We start from the raw sequence: 23,412 nt of genomic DNA, 5'->3' as shown, positions 1-23,412 counted from the left end.
ATAAAGTGTCTTTCTCCATTCGACCTTTGGTCGTAGACAGCATCACAGCTCACCTTCCAGCATCATCGCTAAATCTAAACGCTTTATCTTATTTAAATTAATTACCAGTTGCCGATGACGAATTACACACCCCAGGGATCATAGATGCAATCATCGGAGCCAATTAATTTGGCCAAATAATATTACCAGGTAAGGTAAACGGCACACGGTTATTACCAAGTGCCATTGAGACCAGCTTAGGATATATAATAATAGGAAATGCACCTACCATCGATAGTTCTTATTCACTTGGTAACTCATTTTGCACAACGACAGAATCATCGATTGAAGAACTTCTGGCAATTGGAAGAGGTCACGGAGTGTGAACTGCTTTCATCGGAGGAAAAAGAATGTGATACGATTTACGATCAATCTACCAGCAGAGATACCTCCGGTAGATATATGAGCTCCATTCAAATCCTCCTCCTCCAAAAATTCTAGAAGATTCTTATCAAGTAGCCTCACGTCGTTTTCTGAGGCTAGAAAAAAGACTAAAAGCATCTCCATCCCTGAGACAAAAGTATAACAACGTAATAATGGATTATCTCGAAAAGGGTTATCTATCCCCTGTTAATCCTGACAGGCTGCTGGAAATTAGTTATTATATTCCACATCACTGCATACTACGAGATGATAAAACAACCACTAAACTACGAATAGTTTTAGACGCAAGCTGTAAGACTAGTACTTCGTATTCTTTGAACGATATATATTACATTCGGGAAAAAACTTACAATTTGATTTATTCAAGTTATTAATTAATGTTCGTTTGTACCGTATCATTGATCTCATATTTGGGATTTGTATCAATCAACCATAACAGATCACTTCTCAGTAGAAATTGGCCTGATGCACAATAGTCCTACTACCGGAACGTCACGTAATAGTATAAAAATGAAAAAAATTGAGAAACTAACTTCTAAAATTAAATTAGAAAATTGGCACTCTACTCTAAATTCCAACGATCTGGACATTGCTTTAAATACCTTTTCTTATATCCTTTTGCAATATATTGAGGATGTCACCGAAGAATCCAGTTTGAATAATTCAAAAAATTAAAAAAAACTGAAACCATGGATCACTGATGTCCAAATTTTTTGTATTAAAAAAAGGGACAAACTTCACAAAAATCTACTCAATAATCTGGACACTCAAGCCACAATATTTTATAAAAAATACAGAAATGTATGCAATAATATCATCAAAACCACAAAAAAACTACTACAAAGAGAAACAGTCCAGAGCCAGTAATAATAACAAAAAAATCTGGCATATTATCAAACCACACAATGAATTACATCAACGGCCATGACATCTCTTTAAACTTAAAAACAGTTTGATAATGCCTTCAGAGGGCGAAACAGCTGTCACACGTAATAATAATTACATAGCAGAAATTGTTTATAAATAAACTGTTTTCATAAATCTTTTTTTTTTGTTCCGATCATATTATTAGCGTGAAAATTTGTGAACATCACAATATCCCGTTTATCTCGCCATTTCAAAGTCAATACATTTTCCGAATTATACGCTATGACCTGTCCAGTGTCCATTTCTTATTTTCCTATCCAATTTAGGCATTTGCTTCCGATTGGTTCTTGCTGTCCCACAATAATTAGTTTTGTTTTCAAAAAGACATTCAAACAAAGCGGGTGAAGTTTACCAATTATCTACGTAGAGTCGATGCCCACAGCCAAGATAATCTTCAAGTAAAGTCATTGCTACAGATCCCGATATTCCAACGCTGGTGGCTTTCAATGTCTGTTTCATTTCCGGTGTAATAAACATTGCCTGTTTTTACGTCACAGCAAACAAAAATTTTGATGCAAAATCTGTGCCTTTTTTGAAGGTATACCTATACATTTTAAAAGAGAGCCGTCCTTTCCACAATAATAACCTCTCATCAATACTTAAATAGGGATAAAAAGTTCATTCATTTTTTTTTTTTAACGGTTCTAAAATGCTCCTAATCTTGAAAAGTCTGTCATTATTGTAGCATTGACTTGCACAATTCCTCAAGATAAGTAAAAAAAAGATCCTGGGAAAATAATGTTTTAGAAAACGGTGTCTCTATTGTAGGATTATTGGACCAATATTCTTTGATACAATTTTTTCCAACCAGACTCAAAAGAATTATGGTAGATGAGAAACGTACATTTCTTCCTTCGTAGTGTCGACCCATTTTTCAATTTTTGACGACGCTGATACATTATGGGATGCGGATTTTGCGTAAATGTTTGTTTCGGAAACAATGGTGTTTATAATTTCTTTTATAAAAAACAGTTGGAAAAGTTGCAGTTCAAGATAATCATCGTCCAAATAAACGTGTGTTTTTATTCTGGACTGGAAATCATTGAAGTTGTGCAGTGTTGGGGTGAAGTTTGTATCATCCCATATTCTAGCTTCCTCCCGTCTCCGATTAGCACTAGGTTGCGATTCTACTATAACCACAGACATAGGAATTAATAGACGAGAAGATAATGGCGAGGGGTAAAATCAACTGTTGAAGAACGAAGGGAGTAAGGCTGACTGTGATTCGTCAATAAATCAATCTGACAGTAAATAGGCATCTCGCATTATAATATGTATCACCATTTAGTTCTTAAAAGTAAAATCTGCTTTTGAATGAATAGACATTTCTACATGGGAGCGCAAATTACTCGCCACGTTATGAACTAATTTGCGAAGTCCAAATTCGGCAAGTAAGGCAGCTTCTATTTTCAGAGTCGTAGTTAGTTTCAGAGTATTTAGTTAAGACACTTTTACAAATGTCTCATAATTTACTTACCCCAGTAAACAACGATGAGCACACTTGAGAATCGCTACACTGTGATGTGATAGTATATGTTTCTAAAACTGATCTATATAATACGGTGTGAATAAGCTTAAAATAAAGTAAAATAATGCTTACTTATGGAATGTATTACGACAGTTGGGTTTATTCTCTTTTTCACATCTATTTTTACAAGTTTTCATATCACAAGTCAACATTTTGCCGTGTTATTTCGTAAAATGAACCGATGATGCCTCGACCATAGTTCGCACAAGAATGATGACGTCACGTTTTCAAATTTCACTTGAGGCCATATGCGAGCCCAGCCGGCTTAATGGAACCGGTATGGGGAGTGGGGATAATACGCTTTTAATCACTTAGGGCAGGTCTACTAATATTCATATGTCTATGACTATAACCGTTTCCTCATCATCAGTAGAAAAATCATCGGAGAATATTGATAGATCGTCAGTGGTTTCAATACTTTCGTCTTCATCATCATTATTTTTCATCAAAATATCGGCGATTTCATAATCTCCTAAATCCATGAGGTTTTTGATGTTTTAATAGTACACTTTGAATCACTAAAATCACCAAAAATATTGTAATTTCCGGCTAACAAACACAAAACACAAATAATAATTTTAAAAACGTATAAACATATGAATCACAATACTCAATATATCACAAAACCACGAAAAGGGTATTTTAATACGGTTTTATATACGGTTAGATCACAAGAAAAGTTTAAAAACTAAGGAATTTACAGTTTGACATAATACTACACATTGTACTGAACATCTATGCAAGTCTGTCAATCTGTCAATCGACTGTAAAATGCCGGTTTCCTCTCTGCGGTACCTTAGGGAAGGATTTGCAATTGATACACAACTTTGCGAATGTCGTCGGACAAATGACTGATTAAGCCAGTTGTTTGCATATTTATTGAGTTAAAATTCAACAGTTTCTACACGTGTTAATATTCAGCAAGTATTTTTTATCCCGAAATAGGATGCATGAGAGCAGGAACCAAGAAAAAATAACCAAAATTTAATTACTTCGGTTAAATCCTATTTGACACATGATACGTGTCCGGTGATAAGCATCATAAAAAATTCGGCGCGGCGTCGTAAAATTTCAATGCCATTGTTTACGATTTGTTCTTTGTAGTAATTTGCAAGTACCTAAGCAGGTCGAGCTGTTTACTATTAATTAGTTAGTCTGCATTCTTCTCTTGACGCCAAATATCTAACAACACAACATTTCTTGATTTCAAAAACAGTCAGAATACACAAATGAAACTTTAAACAGCTTTATTGCAAAAATACAATACATGCACATCTGACATGGTTTTTCGGGACTGTCGATTTGTTAGGTTTGTTATTGAATATACTCACATTTAAACAAAAGGTTTTAAAAACAATGGCAATGGACGAAAAAGTTATGGGACAGTAAGGACAGTAAGGACAGGATTGGTCTCGTCGAAAGAGAATCACAAAGAAATGGCTCTCTGCAAGTGTCGATACCTGCAAATAAATACACAAACAAAATATTTACATAACAACGTCAAAAACAAATAAACAATTTACTTGCAAATATCACGAACATGTTCACATTAAAACTCCAACTTATTTAGTTGCTTTTCTGCTGAAACTCGGAACACAAATGAAAATATAATTAAAATTTATAATAACCCTTATCAAATCAATAATTAACCAGGTAAAATAATGGAACTGTTTTGTTGAGACTTTGAGGCAGAACTAACTTTCACTCTCGTGGAATGACTCGCAAATTGTGCTGAATATGAAATGTTCTTAAAAATCATTATTCTTAGTTACGATCGTTCTTAATAATAACCGTTCTTATTAATTACCGTGATTAATTATCATATGATGATTTTGTATGTTAACAATATATTATGTATGTGTTCAAAAGTCAAATGATGAAAATGTTTTTTTTTTTAGTTATCTGGTCGCCATGATAATTATAATAATTGTCTATGACTTCATTCTTGTCTATGCATAACCTATAATTATTTTTGACAAGTGCTAACAAGTGCTTTCTTCTCCGAGAGCCGTTTCTTCCTGTTAAACATACTATCCCACTCCTGTGATGGTTATTGGTAAAGTAAGTACTTATTCTTATATTCATCGCTATTCATTTGGTAGCTGCCGTTATTCCAGTTTAGTTAGGGAATCATTGGGCGTTTTGTCACAGTAGAATGTTTAAACTGTCAATTTGACGTCTACCTATTATTAGATTAGCATTTCGAAGGCATTTATTACAATGATCACAAAAAAAACATATTGTTAACAGATATTTTGTTAAAAGCGGAATGGCGGTAAACATTGTAAACATATATATAGTTTTCCCACTATAAACAACGTTTCTCTTAACCGTTGTCATATCTTCAAGGTTTACAAATGTGTTTTGGCTACGTCTTCGTTATTTTAACAGGATATTCCAAGCGAAACCACATTTATTTATTTATTTATATTTTTTTTTCTAGATAAAAGAAAATTACATTTTCACTTATTTAACTAGAAAAAACTATTACATTTTTTTTTACATTATTTTTGGCTTTCACCCTTCAAGGGTGTTCTTGGCCATCATTTAAAATTATTGAGAAATAAAAGGTGAAATTAAATATTAATTTTATTTAAATAGGCAAATTTAAAAATTATAATGTCAATTGGAGTCGAGTTCAGACTTAGAAGAGATGAGATGTTGAATGGAGGGGAGGCAATTTTAGATAAGGCTTGATACAAGAGAGGATATTTGTTTAGAGAGGGACAACCAAAAAATATGTGATCTAAAGTTCCCACTTCTAGACCACAAAATGTACAATCTGGGGAGTCAAGGACGTGAATTTTAAAAAGGTGGGAAGGAACGGAACAATGTCCGATCCTCATTCGAATGAGTGAAGAAATTTCTTTTTTGGAAAAATGAGGGAATTGCTGAAACCACGGTTTTGATGGAATAGTCCTTTGTATTGAGGCATAGCAGGCTCCCTTGGATTGGCTAGCAATGTGCCAATACTCTGCCCAAACATTGCGGGATCTATCTTTGATGATGGAAAAAATGTCAGATAACACATTAATATATTACACAACGATTTTATTCACGATCATTGTTTTGTTGATTGATCATAAAACTGAACAACTTTTTAAAAAATTAAACTACACTTTTTTTCATTTTTAATTTCGTCTGGGAGGCAATTATGTATGTTGCTCCCCTCGTAACCAATGGATTGCTTGCCGTAATGAGTATGTATGGTGTTTAAATGTATTTTATCTTGTTGCCGTGTGTGTGTTTACTTGGTACGTTTTAATGATTTCTGTATTTGGATGTATGAGTTTATTATTTATTTTTCATATAATGAGACATGTATTATATTCATAAAAAGTTTCTTAATTTTAATAGTTTTGTGTTCATACATAATTTTTCTGTTGATGTTCTAGGTTTGAAGTGAAATAGCTTTTTGATTACTTTGTTTTGTTTTACGTGTAGTTCATTTATATATGTTTCATATGCATTTAACCAGATTTCAATCAAGTAGTTTAACTGTGAATGTACGAGGCTATAATATAGACCTTTTTTTAAATTTTATCTAGTAACAGATATGATATCCGGCTAAATACGCTAATTAAAGGGGTGATTTTATCTTTAATATCTTGAATATGCTATTTAAAAGTTACGTGTTCATCAATGCACAGCCCAAGATAATTTTCCCGTATTAGAATTTACAGGTTGTTATATTCAATTTTTAAGGGTACGTAAGGAGGAATGATTTAACGATTTGAGCTAAAAATCATGTATCCTGTTTCAATTTAACTTTTAAATTTTATCATTTTATTTTATTTTAACAATGTTCTGTTTCAGATATATTGTTTGGGGTTAAACCAATAACCAATCTCTACCAAAGCAGACCATGGATCTACTGAAGCCAGATACTATATCCATCAAGACGGAACCAGGGCTCCAGGAAGAAGATGGAGGTTAAATTGCATTTTCAGATTTAGATTTCGACCACCCAGCTCTAACGAAGGAATGCTCGCAATATGCGGAGAGTACTCAGACAGTTTGTTGCATTGCATACGTGTTAAATATAGAACTTAAAATTCGGATGTCCGGAATCAATTTCTCTTTTGAAATGTCGTACAAACAGGACACACACTTGTGCACACCATCCTTTCTTATAAAACATGAGGTGTATTGGGTATTTACCTTAATATGTGTCCTTGCCGGAAAATACCAAAATACAGCACTCATTAAACTTTATTATATTATTCATAGTAAGTTGTCGGTTCCTCGATTTTCACCTTATTTTATTTGAGAAATTATGTGAATTACACGTATTATACGTTAAAAATACATAAATATTGATTGTAAAAACAATATTTCTTTGACCGAAAACAACCAAACTCTCTACTACACGTGCTCTAGAGAAAGGTTTTTCCTTCTTGAAGAATCGGTCCCTGAAGCGGATATCTGAGGTCATTTTTTATCTGACATTGACCTTGTTGATCAATGGTATTTATTCGTAAAAGAATAGTTTATTGTTTTTCAATTAAAAAAATTCTCGTCAATATCAATTTGACGAAGATACAGGGCTGGCTCTATGCGGGCGCAATTAGTGCAGTTCGTCCCGGGCGTCCCTGGGTACTTAACCTATCACATCGCCCTTTATATTATTTTTGATAAATACCGCTCTGCAAAAAAACCCAAATCATCATTTTAATTTTGGTATACTGCCTCGGCGTGTACTATTTTAGACTGTGAGGGCAGCCAAAATTAATCTTGCGCCTGGCGCCGTTTGATTCAGGGCTGGCCATGAAAAGATTCATTATATTTATTGTCCTTTTTTATTCCAGGAAACATTAATGTGAAGACAGTCACCATAAACGCGGATCTTGGACCCCAACAAGATGAAGCGGCGCTTACTTATATGAAAATTGATATAGACCTGTTGGATGTAAAAGAGGAATGCTTAGAACGCTTTGGAAGAATTTCCAAGGAAGCAGGTAAAACCAATTTTTCGCTGTAAACTTGAACGATTCGGACTCTCCTATTTTTTTATCGTTTCTACGAACTTACTTCGCTTATTTACTCTAAGTTTAGAAAATAAGTTTAACTGAGTCTTTTTCATCCATGTTATTTTTCAAATTTGTCGACAGATCTTCAGACGCATTTTGTGGAAAAGGGATTCACTCCTCCCCATCACAACTACTCCTCCTCTCCTAAGTCAAATTTTGCAATAAACGTACGCACCTATGCAAGAGAAAAAACTTTTTCTTGTTCCAAGTGCAACTATTCAAATGCTCAAAATAGAAAGTTAAAGAGGCATATGCTGACCCACAGTGGAAAAAAACCTTTTTCATGTTCCGTGTGCAACTATGCGTGCTGTCGAAAGGATCATCTGAAGAGGCATATGCTGATTCACATTGGAGAAAAACCTTTTTCATGTTCGGAGTGCAACTATGCGTATTGTCGAAAGGATCATCTGAAGAGGCATATGCTGATTCACATTGGAGAAAAACGTTTTTCATGTTCGGAGTGCAACTATGCAAGTTATCAACCAGGTAACCTGAAGACACACTTGTTGACTCACAGTGGAGAAAAACCATTTTCATGTTCCGTGTGCGACTATGCATGTAATCGAAGGGTTCAACTGATTAGCCATATACTGACTCATAGTGGAGAAAAACCATTTTCTTGTTCCGTGTGCAACTATGCATGTTATCGAAAAAGCGATCTAAACGTACACATGCGGATTCACAGTAGAAAAAAACCTTTTTCATGTTCCGAGTGCAACTATACGTGTTGTCAAAAGGGTCAGCTGAAGAGGCACAAGCTGACTCACAGTAGAGAAAAACCTTTTTCATGTTCGGAGTGCAACTATGCATGTTATCAAAAAAGCGAACTAAACGGACACATGCGGATTCACCGTGGAGAAAAACCATTTTCATGTACCTTGTGCAACTATGCATGTTATCGAAAAAGCGAACTAAACGTACACATGCGGATTCACAGCAGAGAAAAACCCTTTTCATGTTCCGAGTGCAACTATACGTGTTGTCAAAAGGGTCAGCTGAAGAGGCACAAGCTGACTCACAGTGGAGAAAAACCTTTTTCATGTTCAGAGTGCGACTATGCATGTAATCGAAGGGTTCAACTGATTAGCCATATGCTGACTCATAGTGGAGAAAAACCATTTTCTTGTTCCGTGTGCAACTATGCATGTTATAGAAAAGGTCAGCTGACGAGACACGTGCTGATTCACAGTGGAGAAAAACCTTTTTCATGTTCCGTATGCAACTATGCATGTTATCAAAAGGGCCATCTGAAGAGCCATATGCTCTCTCACATCGTAGGAAAACCTCTTTAATATTCCGTTTGCAACTAAACATGTTATCTGAAGTGCAACATGCTAACTCACGGTGGAGAAAAACCTTTTTCATGTCCCGTGTGAAACATTTCATTTTATCAAAACGCCCATCTAAAGGCCCTCATTCTGTCTCACAGTGGCGAAAAACCTGTTTTATGCAAGTGCACATATTAATGTTATTATAAAAGCAATATGAAGCGCACGTTAAGTCACTACGGAGTCAACATTTTCTTTTTCCTTGTTCATCTATGGATATTCTCAAAACGCACATCTAAAAAGCCACATGCTGTTTCACAGTGGCAACAAACTTTTTTCATTTTCCAAGTGCACATATTCAGATTCTAGGAAAGGCCACACATATAGGACATTTGTTGGAACACATGCTGACTCAGAGCGGATAAAACCCCCCTTTTCTTGTTCCTAGTGCAACTATGCAAGTTATCAACAGTGTTCCTTGAAGAGAAAATACTTAATGACAGCTGAGAAAAAACTTTTTCGTTTTCTGGCTGAAGAGAGATTTGAAAAAACGTGTGCGCACTCACAGTTTTTTTTCGTATTTAATTATGCGTTTTCTCGAAAAGAATCTTTGACTGGACACTTTTCTTGTTCCTTGCGTTAACATTCACCTTCACGAAAACTATTTACAAAATAAATTCTAGTATTAGATATGATATGTTTCACCAGAGAGTTTCCAGTATATAAAATTAGTAAAATTTTAAAATGGTCAAAATGTTTATAACCTTTTGATTTCCTTGAATTTCTTCTGAATCGCATTGCAAAATATTTGATTTTTTTTTAAACTTAAATGTACTTGTAAGTTAAATGTAAATGTATGTGTAAAAAAGATAATTATGTCATGCTTCTAACACGAATATCAAAATATATGTGAATATGTTTACAGTAATATATTTAATTATTTTTTCAAATAATATTTTTACACTTCTACATTCACTTTCTAAACTGTAGAACTGTAGAAGCAGCTACTAGTGCATTCTAGAACATTTTCTTTTTTGTTTACTATGCGGAGATCGCACCTTGTACCTACTAGAATTATTTGGTAAACACAACCGCTAGGTACTTCAACCGCTCGAGAACGTACTACCTGGGTAGAAAGAAAAAATTCCAGTGATTTGACTGATGACAATTTTCCTCTGATATTTTAAAATGTAAGTATTTTTCTCCTTACATAACTGAACCGACAAATCATAACTTAAGATTTTTTTTAAATCTTTACTAATTGAAAATTGCTGTCGAAATGGCTTCACCCAATCATACATTTCGTTACGTGCTTAAATCAGATATAATTCCGTTAAAACGTAATCAACAAATTCGTACATTTTTGTACTTTGACAATAGTTATTAAGATTATTCTGGTAAAATACATTGCTTGTAGAGAAAATTAGGACGAACTGCGGCACGAGAATCAATTAAGTATTGATCCTGTGTAATGTAGTAAAGCAGGGAACAGAAAACAGTAAAGAGGGGTTTGTAAGGGCTGCAATGCCAATATATTCTATGATTTTATTGGAAAAAACTAAAACGCTTTCATTTAAAAACAAAGTTGAAATATTCTTGTTTTTGTAATTATTTGAAGTAAATACAGATAACTACTTATTCGCTACAATTTTTCATTTATATCTAACATTACGTTGTTTACCGTAGTTAACATTTGAACTCTCACTTTACTGAAAATTAAAAAACATAATTTTTTGATATAACTCTTTTAGACCCAGAAACCTAATAACGCGGTTTAACTATTAAATTTTAAATTTTGATATTCTTGCCTAGTTAAGGGTTAACGACTAATAGGATAGTAATGTGTTTGCCCTTAGTTTTTAAAGTGATTTTAATCCTTATGTATAAAGAAACTGAAATAAAGGTAAGTGTCCAAATCGCTTGCACTAAATTTTATTTTAGAAACAATGATTTTTTTAATTTTGTGTACATATTTTACTGTGATTTGTTAGTAAGGTTCCGGATTTCCCACAGTCAACAGGTTGAAGATCTGCTGCCCCTATAATGTTTATAATGCCCAATTGTTCGAGCTTTCTTATGTATTCCATAATAGCCAAGTTATATATATATTTTTTTTATAGTGAATACCTCACAAGAGTCCCAACTGCTCCCGTCTGGAGCCAGTGAGACTATGGCATCCCCAATTGGGGGATGTTGTGAGACTGAAGGTAAGTGGGGAAGGGAAAGAGGAAGGTGGGGAAGTACCTGGCTATTCAGATCTAGTCACTAAACACGGCTTAAGCCATTTGGAGCAACGTTTCAATTCTGAATGGTGGTCTTACACCAGGGCGATACTGGTAGTATCTTCCACTCTGGAACGTGCCGCAAATATACTATATATTATTTTAATTAATTAATTGTGAAATAACACAAATTAATCAAATAAAATTTATTTGCGCTCGCCGGGTTCGAACCCGCGACCTTCGGAATGGCAGTCCAATGCGTTACCACTGGACTATGCCGGCCGTCAATATACATGGTGTTAAAGGTGGATCATCTTAGTCTAACAACTTCTTACTGGATCAACATACTATGGGAAGAGGTCAATATATATTTTTAGTTATACTAGTTTAAAAAATTACTTTGACCCAACACAAGAGGCCCTGAGGAAAATAATTTCCCTCAAACTTTACCGCCTATGTTATCTTTGGGGTGCTGTGTGGAGGGTTTTTATAAGGCGAGGAAGAAAATTTGTATGAGCGGAGGCTAGGAATCTAGGGATTAGTGTGATCAGGAGTGACGGTCGAATGAGTATTAATAGATGTTATATAAACAAAATATTCTTTTCTTTTATGTCTTATTTTAGCAATGAATATATACAATAAATGTCCAATTTTCTTCGCTGTTATATTTCCGTGGATTTGATGAAAAATATGATGCTGAACAAACCCCACTGTTTCAATATGATTGCTTTCTCTCACTATCCCACGAATCGTGGTAAAGACCCGTTCTCGTGTGGTCAATCTTACCCGTGGGTGCTCGTTTGGCGTGTTTCCTGACTGCAACGGTAGAAAAAGGACCAATGATGCTAGTTCCTCGGGGCAACTTCAATTGCAATAACGGTAGAATAAAAACAGCTATCCCACCTGATACCTGTGCTCTTAAAATTTCAAATCGCTAGTTTTGTGGAATCTATTAAAACGACCGCTCATTTCTGCAGAGGATTTTTATAAAAACGACAAAGTCAGTGGAACAGAGCCACGAATAGTAGTACTTTATAGTAGTAGCCATACATAGCCATAGAAATTTCAGTAATACTTCACCTGGTGCGGGTGTAGAATCACTCTACGTCGTTCTTCTATGTTGTCTCATTCGCCGACAGCAAAATCATTTGTCACACGAGAAGTGCCCAATAGTTGCAGTCGTGACAAGAAAAAGGTTTTTCTTCACTGTGGGTACGCATGTGAATTTTAAGACTGCCCTTTGTAGAACATGAATATATGCAGTCGGGACACGAAAATGGTTTTTCTCCACTCTGGATAAACATATGAGTTATAAGTTGGCTCTTTGTGGAACATGCAAATTTGTAGTCGGCACACGAAAAGAAAACAGCTGCAACTTTTACAGATATCGTAGCAGGCGCTAATGAGTCACGCTAGCATTATAGAAAGAGAAGTTAGTTATATAAACGCTGCCTTTAGAATTGTACGTCTTCAAAGATGCACCGCAACTATAAAATACGAAATCACTACAATAGATGCACCGCGTGCTAAAAACTATAAAATACGATAACACTATAACAGATGCACCGCGTGCTAAATACTATAAAATACGAAATCACTATAACAGAAGCACCGCGTGCTAAATACTATAAAATACGATAACACTATAACAGATGCACCGCGTGCTAAATACTACATGTTACCACTAGATTGAACATTAAAAACTATTTTTAAAATACCAAGCTTAACAACAGTTGGAAGACCTAAAACTGATTGACATTCTATATTTGTGACAAAAAATAATATTATTTGTGACTTCTCCATTAATTTGACACACAAGATCACATTGCCCAATAATCGGTATTTTATTACCTTCAAAACCAGACACATTTACATAACCCGTTTTTAAAATAGAATTTAATAAATTTAACTTTATAAAGTTTTATAATGACATGACATTTTATGTCAACCTCTGTATCCAAAATAAAAAAAAAAAACTAAAATCATTTCTTAAATTTTATTATTAATTAATAAATCTAAGAGCCATGCTTGACTTGAATTATTGTTACTATATATGTTTCTTATTGTTCCAACGTAATGAACTTCAGAGAAATAAGCACTCTCATCATTAGGTTTTGATGCTTGTAGAAATTACATGACCTGCATTTGACATTGACGGCTGGACATTTATATCTGTGTAGCTGACCACATCTTCCACAGGGTATATGGCCACTTGACGTTGATGACTACGACGGTGACCCGTGACGATTGAATTGACCACTTGACGATGAATTGACGAATTGACGAACATAATGACTTGATCCTCTTGGACTTGACACTTTTGGACTTGAAGAATGACTGTTGACATTTTGACTTTGATAAGGTGACCGTGGCTGTCTTGATGCACTTTTATGCTGACAAATCTCTCGCAATTTCGACTGTTTTTTTTGTAGCGATAGTGTTGAATCTTGCAGAAGACGTTGACGTATGTGACTTAAATTTGAGCTCATATTTGCAATGAAAATTTCTCTTACTAGAGATTTGCTGCATTTGCACTTTGGACTAATCCTTTGAGATCTAGTGATGGCATTATCATAGTGATATGACAGCCATGACAAAGTAATGGTATCCGGATTGAAGAATCTTTCTTAGAAAAAAATAATTCTTTTAATACAATCATTTCGCATAATTTAAAAATATACAATATTCGTGTTCCAACTGTGATGCAAGAATATATAATATTTATAAGTGTTCAAACTGTGAATGTATTTTCTGTTGATTGTAATCCTATTTTTACTATTTCTTTCTCATATTCTAACTTGTGCAGCAAGTCAAAGCCCCACGGGCGTGAAATGAACGCAATAATAAATTCAAATATTAATAATTGCAATCGGAATATGTGTAGAGTTTTTCTCCTGTATGGGTAAGTGTGTGATGTTTTAAATTTTATATTAGAGAAAATGAATAGCTGCAATAGGAACATGTAAAAGGTTTTTCTCTGCTGTGGGTGAGCATGTGACTCTTCAAATATCGCTTTCGAGAACATGAATAATTGCAGTGTGAACATGAAAAAGGTTTTTGCCGCTGTGAGTCAGCAAGTGTGTCATCAAATCTACCTTTCGATAACACGAATAATTACATTGGGAACATGAAAAAGGTTTTTCTCCACTGTGGGTGACAATGTGTTTCGTCAAATATCTCTTTTGAGAACATATAAAACTGCAGTGAGGACATGAAAAAGGTTTTTCTCCACTGTGAGTAAACATGTGTGTCGTCAAACTTTCCTTTCGAGAAAATGAATAATTGCAATGGGAACATGAAAAAGGTTTATGTCCACTGTGAGTCAGCATGTGTCTTTTCAAATATCTTTTTAGAGAACATGAATATTTGCATTGGGAACATGAAAAAGGTTTTTCTCCACTGTGGGTGACCATGTGTTTCGTCAAATATCCCTTCCGAGAACATGAAAAATTGCATTGGGAACATGAAAAAGGTTTTTCTCCACTGTGGGTGACCATGTGCATCGTCAAATCTGTCTTTCTACAACTTGAATAATTGCAATGAGAACATGAAAAAGGTTTATGTCCACTGTGAGTCAGCATGTGTCTTTTCAAATTTCTTTTTAGAGAACATGAATATGTGCAGTGGGAACATGAAAAAGATTTTTCTCCACTGTGAGAAAGTAAGTGACTCGTCAAACTTCTCTTTCGAGAACATGAATAATTGCAGTGGGAACATGAAAATTTTTTTTCTCCAGTATGGATACGCAAGTGATGTTCTGACTTTGACTTGTAAAAGCAGGAGTAGTTAAAATAGGTACAAGATATTGGTTTTTCCACATGATGCGTTTTGAGATCTGTCGATTTGTCTGAAAAAAATAATGAATCAAACTAAATAAGTGCAACTGGTTCATAGAACTATTAAAAGATTATGAAATAAAAGAGTATGAATGTTTTAATTTATAACGGACAACATTAAATTTACCTGTTTTCTGGGTACTTCTATGAAAGCGATCTAAGCATTCCTTTTGGACATCCGGAAGGTCAATGTCAATTTCCGTATAAGAAATTATCCCCCCGTCTTCTTCTAGGGATCCTGGTTCTGCGTTCATGGGTACAGTTTCCACAATAATGTTACCTGTAGAAACAGAAAAACAATATGCAAGTATTATATACGTTGATATGCTTAGACGAATGTGAGGTTCTAGTATCTGAATACTCGCAGGAAGGTTTACCACACTAAATGTAGAGCAAATGAAGATAAACGCTATGCAATGGTAGTAAAGGAGAAATTTCACCCAATACCGAAAGCAATTTTTTTTTTTTTTTTAAGATATGGGTAGTCCCACAAAGCTGTGACAATCAGCTTGTCTGTAGGTTCTACCATTTAATGTTATAACATAATACACATTAGCTTAAGTTTAAATATTAATACCAAATATAATGTTTAGGATAGATAAACGTTTTGTTCATTTATTAACCACTTTTTTGTCAGTTTAGGGCAAGGTTCCTCATAATTTTTCAAGTTAAAGTTTTTGTTAAATTTGTTATAAATCACAGGTATCAAATAGTCAAAAATAATAATGTCTCTACTAATGTCTTCAAAAGAAGACATAGCTATCTAGGACAGTTTACTGATTTTGTTCTCAACTCTATGCATAGTGGTAAACAGATTGATTCCATTTACACAGATTTTTCAAAGGCATTTGACAAAGTAAATCACGACATAGGTACTATTAAATAAGCTCTTGAAAATCGGTGTATGTTAAAGACAAGATTTTTTATGCATAGCACAAAGGGTTACAATTATTTTTATATGCAATAATTATTAGCCTGAAACACTCATCCACTTTGAAAAATCTCCTGATAACAATCGTCCCGTTGGCTTCATGTATCTTTTATCAGGAGATTTTTCAATGTGGATGAGTGTTTCAGGCTAATAATTATTGCTTTTAAATATAAAATGCAGCTTACTAAACTGATAACTTTATTTTGTGTAATATTCCTATCATCTTATTTTATTTTATTGTTTTATTATAATCATGCGAAAACTGTATTACTACTAACTGTCTTTATTTGTTTTTATATCATTTTGTCATTCCTTATAATGTTTATTCTTTATATTTCTTTTTCATTTATAAATATATTGCATAGGTGGAAATATTGAATCAACGACTAGAATTAATGGAACATTATACATTAAATTAACACTAACCATACTTATAATAAAAAATACATGAGTCAAAATTATACAAAAAAATAAAATAGGAATACGCCTTAATAATTTAGAAGAATTAGAATTAGTAAAATCAAATAAAAATAAAAGTAATTCCCCAATTTAAATAAATAGTTAAAACAAACCACGAGTCCAATTTTAAAGTTGTTCCCTTTCTCCCTATCTAACCCCCACCCTTCCCTTACCCCTCTACCTACCTGTCTCTGACGCCCCCCACCCCTTCTCTAAACGCTTTCTTTTTTGTTTACCTCAAAAGATTTCTCTGTACTATATTTAGTTTATATATTTATTGTCCTGAAGAAGGTTGGGAACAACCGAAACCGGTGGACATAAAAATTAAAATAAAGTGGTTTAAAAAAAAAAATCTTTTTCATTTTGTATATTGTCAAGCCACAAAAGTGTTTGCTTTCTTCGACAGTTAAATAAAAAATAAATAATAATATAATATAAAATAAATAATAATAGGTCATCTTTAATCCCTGAATGCATACTGTAATAATTAATTCAAGCCTTTGGTTTACAGAAAAAACATTATGAAATTCTGGAGGTAAAAAATCATAAATTACAGGATCAAACGTTTCAATGATGTAGAAGTTCTGCTCTTTGCTGATCACATCAAATTAAACAAATAAACATCCATTATTAAGGACTACCTTATTTTACAGTAAAATACCGACAAATTACCCAATTGGTGTATCGCTGACAACTTATCCCTCAACGTCGATAAATGTAAGACAATAAAATTTTGTCAAATCATGTTCTCATTATAATGTTACCACACAATCGCTGCCTCCATCGCGGCAGTATTTACTATACTAGTTTTTGTACAAAATGTTTTATTGGTAGGCGAAGTCCTCGTTTACGTATTTTATTTAGTCATTGGGTGACGCCATGAACAAGTATGCGTCCTGTCCGCGAAACATTCTAAAACATTTGAAATTAACATTCAAATTTTTCTTGCTTTTGCAATACTACTTACTGGCTGTCGGAGTAGTCTCAGAATACTGCAAGCATTCCTTCTTTACATCCTGGTGGTCGAAATCTATAACCGTATACGGCATTTCACTTTTTTTTTTTTTTTTTTTTTTTTTTTTTATTGAAACATATAAACAAGGTTACAATTTTTTTAACAATATAAACACCAATATATCAATCACTCTCCTAATAAAGCAGCTGCTTGTGTTTATATTTACTTCCATCCTCTTCCTGGGTCCCTGGTTCCACTTTGATGAAAGCGCTCTCTGGGTCAGGAAGATCCATTGTTTTCTGTGATAGTGTTCTGTTTTATAACGGACATTGAACCCAGTTCAATATAAATATGTACTGAAACAACGATTGAAAACATTTAAATTCGATTTGAGAGAACCTTTTATTTGGAACATAGAGTAATTCTGGCGGATATATTTATAAAGAATATTAAGGAATACATTTGACAGGATTCGTATGAGCAACCAACAAAAAACTTGTTGAAAGCGCTATAAGGTTGCAAATTCATATCAGCCGAGCTGTAAGGGGGTGACATATTACATCATAACTCCATACAATCCCATACAGGCCTGTCACACATAAGTGACACGAGGTGATCTGCTAGCCAGGCTTTATTTTAAAATAATGCGACCCCCTCTCTTACCAACCGCATGAGAAGGGGCCTGAAAAAGTAGCGAAGAGCCGTAATTACAAAGTGACAGCTCCCATACATGAAATGACATTCCGCGGCAGTCCCCCAATTGATTTGACATACTTTCCTAAGGAAGATTTTAGAGTAATGTATCAGCACAACATATAATACGTCCATGCCACGCCCAATGTATGCGCACATAATGTGTCTCAGACCTTATGAGCAGCTAAAAACGTGACGTAAGTGTAGAAATGTCAAAATAATGTCGACGTAGTTTTCGTGGGTCGAACCAGTTGTGAAAAATACAACAACCTCTTGGTGTCTTGGATTGACATTTGGTAAACTCAACAAAAACTATGCTATAATAATGGAATTAATATAATGGACGTAGGTAAGTATTTCGTTTCGTGTAATTATTCAATGAAGTGGAAATGTAAATAAAATATGTAAACCGTGTTTTTAAGGGCTTCTCAGGAAGTTGCATAGCAAAGCTCATAAAAATTCCTGGACATCTTGAGGTTTATAGAGTTAAATGAGTCATCATTGTATTACTCATCAGCGTATCAGTTGTTCCTGAAGTCATCTAATGAGTGAGAGATTTTTTTTTTACACTTCGGGAGAATCCGGAATTTCCAAGCGGTCCGGGAGGTTGGGCCGGACAGTTTCAGGTTCTGGATCCGAGTCCATGGGCATCAAGCATATTTTGGTGATGGGCCTCACGAAAGTTCCTTGAGAGGTTTTTAGAGTGACCACTCTAACTATACCATCAGCGCCAGGATGAGTAGCCAGGACAGGGGCGTACAACTCCCGTCTGAGTCTTGTAACCCTGATGGGAGGAGTTATTCCTAACCCAAATTCTTATAGACAAAGCTGTTGTGGCTGAAAGCACAGATCTCATTGGCTCAGAGCAAAAATTGTAGTTTGATCTCTCGCTCTCTACCATAGCGACTTATGAAACAGAAAGAGAAGCTAAGCATGGGTTATGCTGCGATAAAAAATAACGGTAATTTCCAAGACGCCATTTCGAAAGTTGAAGCATGAAGTCAGTTGAAGTTTTTAGCGTAAATATTTTGAATTTTCTTTCAACCATCTAAAAATAATGTTGCGTGCTAGAATTCTTCAAGGTGATAAATTAATGCTGTGTTGTGTTAAAGTGTGTTATCCGGTCTATCTCCACCAATTTAAAGAAGGACCCGAACCCGTTGTTAAATACATGTACTAACCTCTCTTTCTTTGATACAATGTTCCTGATTCCTGAATGTACTTCATTGGCTAAAAATTTAATTAATTTTCCTTTTCAGACCTATCCGTATTCCGACGCGATACTATACCACGTATTAGGATGCTAAAACTGCTAAACAAAGCCACGATTACATCAAACAAGGTAATTTAAACCTCTCCAGAATTGCATCAAGTAAGTACCTTATTCAGATTTTCAGCATTTTCCATAATGTTTGCTGACGACAAAGCTGTGGAAATTATATGAAACCCTTGCAGGAGAATTTGAATAACTTCTAGTGCTGTGGCAATAATAATTAACACTTAAATTTGTTACTCTTTAACTAATATTTATAAGATGTAAGTCACCGACAGTACGCTTCAACAGTGTGGAATCCTCATTTAAAGGAATATTCTGAAGGTATACACCTAATTTATATTGCAGTGAAACACGCTCAAGAAGTTTTGTTTTCGCTCCCTACAAATTCTGCAGAAACTGCATAAAACGCGATTTTTTCCCATACAAGAAAGTTCAACAGTGAATTAATCCATCACCATAAATGTCCCCCTTTTCTTAAAATATTTTTAATTAATTTTATCCATGAAATTTATTAAATATGTTTACAATACTAGAATAGTGTAATCATTGGTCTCAAATTTTGTCTTTTTCTAGGTAAGACGAAGGGCATTTTGAGCTGTGTTGGTCCGACGGCAGCCCTTTCTCCCAGGAAACAGAAGACGCACAAGAGGAGATTTTGGGGACCAGACGGCAACTGCGATATGTATAACATTTGTATATATATATATAACAGACTTTTCTGTAGGCCCTTTTAAGGTATACAATTCCGTAGTACATTATTTTGATATTCTCATAAGGTCTCGCCAGCGTTAGCAATGTAAGTGGCCAAAAATAATCTTTATATCGACTTTTCTCTGCTTTTTATCAATATGTGTCAATGTATGTGTTATTTATCTAAACCTTACGGAAAAAAATCTCTAAATGATGCTGAAAACCTTATCGAAATCAGTTGCATAGTTAAGAAGAACTAAGCGCACAAACAGACAGACGCTAATGTCACTTTATTTTATACTATTTATAGATAATGGATTCCACCACGAATTGTCAGTATCCAAAATAAAAATATTAAATACATGTTCTTAAATTCTATTTTATAATATCTTTTGTTGTTTTACAAGCTATATTTCTTTACAAGCTTTTATTGTGTACAAGATTTTTATTTCTTATATTATGGTTTATGTATTATGATTTAAATTATACCATGTAAAAGTCAAAAGGCGTTACTATTACTTGACATAATGAATATCTTTCAACACGTTGAATATGTATTTTGTTTATATAATTTATTCTTGTATTTTTGTGCAAGGTCAAATTAAATACTATTAAGTTGTTGCAGTAAGACAGAAATCCTGGGTTCGATTCCTAGTTGAGGCCGTTACTTTTTATTTTTCTGTGTCTTGTTCTGTTTCATGTTTTGTTTAGATATATGAGTATTATCTTCTACTTCAATAATAAATCAATGCTCAATACATCGGTTGTACTGACCCTGTTTTGTATTACTGTCCATTGTCTTTTTGAAAATAAAAAATATTTTGATGTGTAGGTGTGGGTTTTTTTTTTATTTTCCTTTTCCTGCATTCCAATATGTATGTATTTTTATTTTAAAAATATATAATTTTTTCGGGATAGTGAATGAACGCTGTTAGCTGGGTGTGATATGTCCCTAGGTATCTACGTGACTTGAATTCACAGCAAGACCAAAGCGAACACGTGCTCCCGCATCTGTCTCTGTAATTTTACACGCAGATGGAGGCGGCAGTTCGATTTATTAGACCTTAAGTATTTAGTGAATAGCCTGGCCGGAAATCGCAATAAAAATTTAGAAAGCCAACATAGAAATACACCCATTAGTCGGCAGATTTAGCTCTAGACCCTCATCAAGTAGTAATTCTGAAATGGGTGTATCGTTAAGCCAGCGACCCGGCAATAAAAAAACCTTCGCCCAAGGCTAGGCTTAATTGTAATTGTTTGATGGTCATATTTAAAAACGTAATTTTAAAATATTTAACACTAAGCATAAATCTAGATGTAAGAGTAATTGTCAACTTAGATTAGAAATTTAATTGCCACCAGATATTAATTAAGTGTATGCCTGCATAATGTTAAGATACTTAAATATATATTAAGATTTTTGAACCGTAAGTTAATCAGACTCAGCCAGACAGCGCAATCTAGCGGTGAGAATGGCGATGCCAGCGCCACGGACTCAAGACAACGCACCGAAGTGGTGTAAAGCGGAACCACTATAGTTCCAGCACCGCACCACAGGCGTGCCACAGTCGCCGAATCACGCGGGTGAATACAACTGATTCAGCTCTAACAGTCACGCTCTCGCCTCTCAGGAGTCACCATCTCGCGTCCGCCGAGAAACCTCTTGCCCTCCCCCTTGGAGCGGTCACCGAGGCTCTTCCCGTAACCCCGCGAACTTCCGCCCAGGAAGCCAGAGTGGTCGCCAGACTTCCGCCCAGGAAGCTGCCTTCTCAGAAATCGCTGCCTGCCGACTCCGCCCTTCGGAGCCTTGGCCCAGGCTGAACTGATTCCGCCCTTCGGAACCAGCCCAAATTGCCGCTTTTGTGTATCAGTGATAAGTGCGAACGTGGAGTACGCGGTTCCAGAATCATCGTAAAGGGAAGTGCCTGAACAATTTTTGCATATTTATCTCGTAACGTGACCCAACTTTTAAGACATTGAATGAACAATAATTTAGGATAAAGAAAAACGACAATTAATTTTAAGAATTACAATTTAAAACTATCATTAAGCTAAATTAAGACTAACCCTTCTTTATACATTTTTTTAAATAAATTTTAATCGTGTTCGAACTTAAGTAATTTTTTTTTGTACTCGTTATTCCTTATCTTTTACATGAATAATATTAATTATTAACTTCCCTTGAGTAGAGTTATAACAGGTGCAGTTATATTGTCTATGTTTGCAATTCTTTTTAAATGGCTATGAGTATTCTTTATGGTCCACCATATATTTACCTATCTGGACCAAACGACCGTTTTATCTGTGGTCGTTTGTAGTTTAGGGGGTGACAAAATGGGGCCATACAAAAAGCCCGAAGATATCGATCTAGAGAGTGGTTTATTTATGTGTCTATGTTTAACTCATATATTTTTTGACACATGCTTTCTTTAACGTCCATTGTTTCATCCAGTCACCCGCGCAGTTTAATGCTAAAAGTTTAATGCTGTTTAACGCATAATCCCATACTTGTGATAGTTATTAAGTATAGTTACGATAATTGATATTAGTTAGTGATAATTTTTATTTTCATTGGTATTCATTTTGGCAGCGACCACTGTTCTTATGTCATGCTCAAATGTCTAAAACTATCTAGTTTAACTTGTGCCAATCGGTACCCAAAACGGAACGGTAATTCCTATTTAAATATAAATATATCTGACCATTAACGACGACTTTTACAACCGTTTTCAAATGTTTTAACTTCAAGGTCAAGGTACACACGTAATTATATCCTTATTTCCAATAATGTGTTATGAATACTATTTCATTGTTTTTACAGAATATTACAAGCCAAATCAATTTTCACAGCAGATACAAAGTAGGGTTCCGTCACAACTATGTTCTTTTTCAGGTATATTTGTTTGGCTGGAACAAATTACCAAACGCTGCGACAGCAGTGCCATGGATCTACCAAATCAAGAGACTGTTTCCATCAAGACGGAACCAGGGCCCCAGGAAGAAGGCGGAGATGAAATACCGTATACAGATATAAATTTCGATCTTCCAGTTATAAAGAAGGAATGTTTGCAATATGCGGAAAGTACTCAGACAGACGGTTAGTTGCATTGCAACGTGTAAAATGTAGAATGTTAAATTCGGATATTCGAAATCCATGTCCGTTTCGAAATGTCG

General features: G+C 34.6%; 1 protein-coding gene across 1 annotated transcript; it reads left to right on the top strand.

Annotated features, from left to right (window-relative positions):
- The first annotated feature begins 4,846 nt into the window (after nt 1-4,846).
- On the top strand, nt 4,847-22,059 carry LOC149416339 (uncharacterized). Its single transcript, XM_089641954.1, has 5 exons — nt 4,847-4,939; nt 6,695-6,810; nt 7,687-7,836; nt 7,990-8,116; nt 21,870-22,059. Exons 2-5 carry the CDS (start codon nt 6,744-6,746, stop codon nt 22,057-22,059), a joined length of 534 nt encoding a protein of 177 aa, XP_089498080.1. The 5' UTR covers nt 4,847-4,939; nt 6,695-6,743.
- Nucleotides 22,060-23,412: the final 1,353 nt, after the last annotated feature.

Source organism: Hesperophylax consimilis, chromosome 17 (genome assembly GCF_061612785.1).
Source record: "Hesperophylax consimilis isolate HC1 chromosome 17, BYU_Hcon_1.0, whole genome shotgun sequence".
Classification (NCBI taxonomy): Eukaryota; Metazoa; Arthropoda; class Insecta; order Trichoptera; family Limnephilidae; genus Hesperophylax; species Hesperophylax consimilis.
The sequence above is the reverse complement of the archived record's forward strand: the minus strand, read 5'-3'. Positions and strand labels throughout refer to the sequence as shown.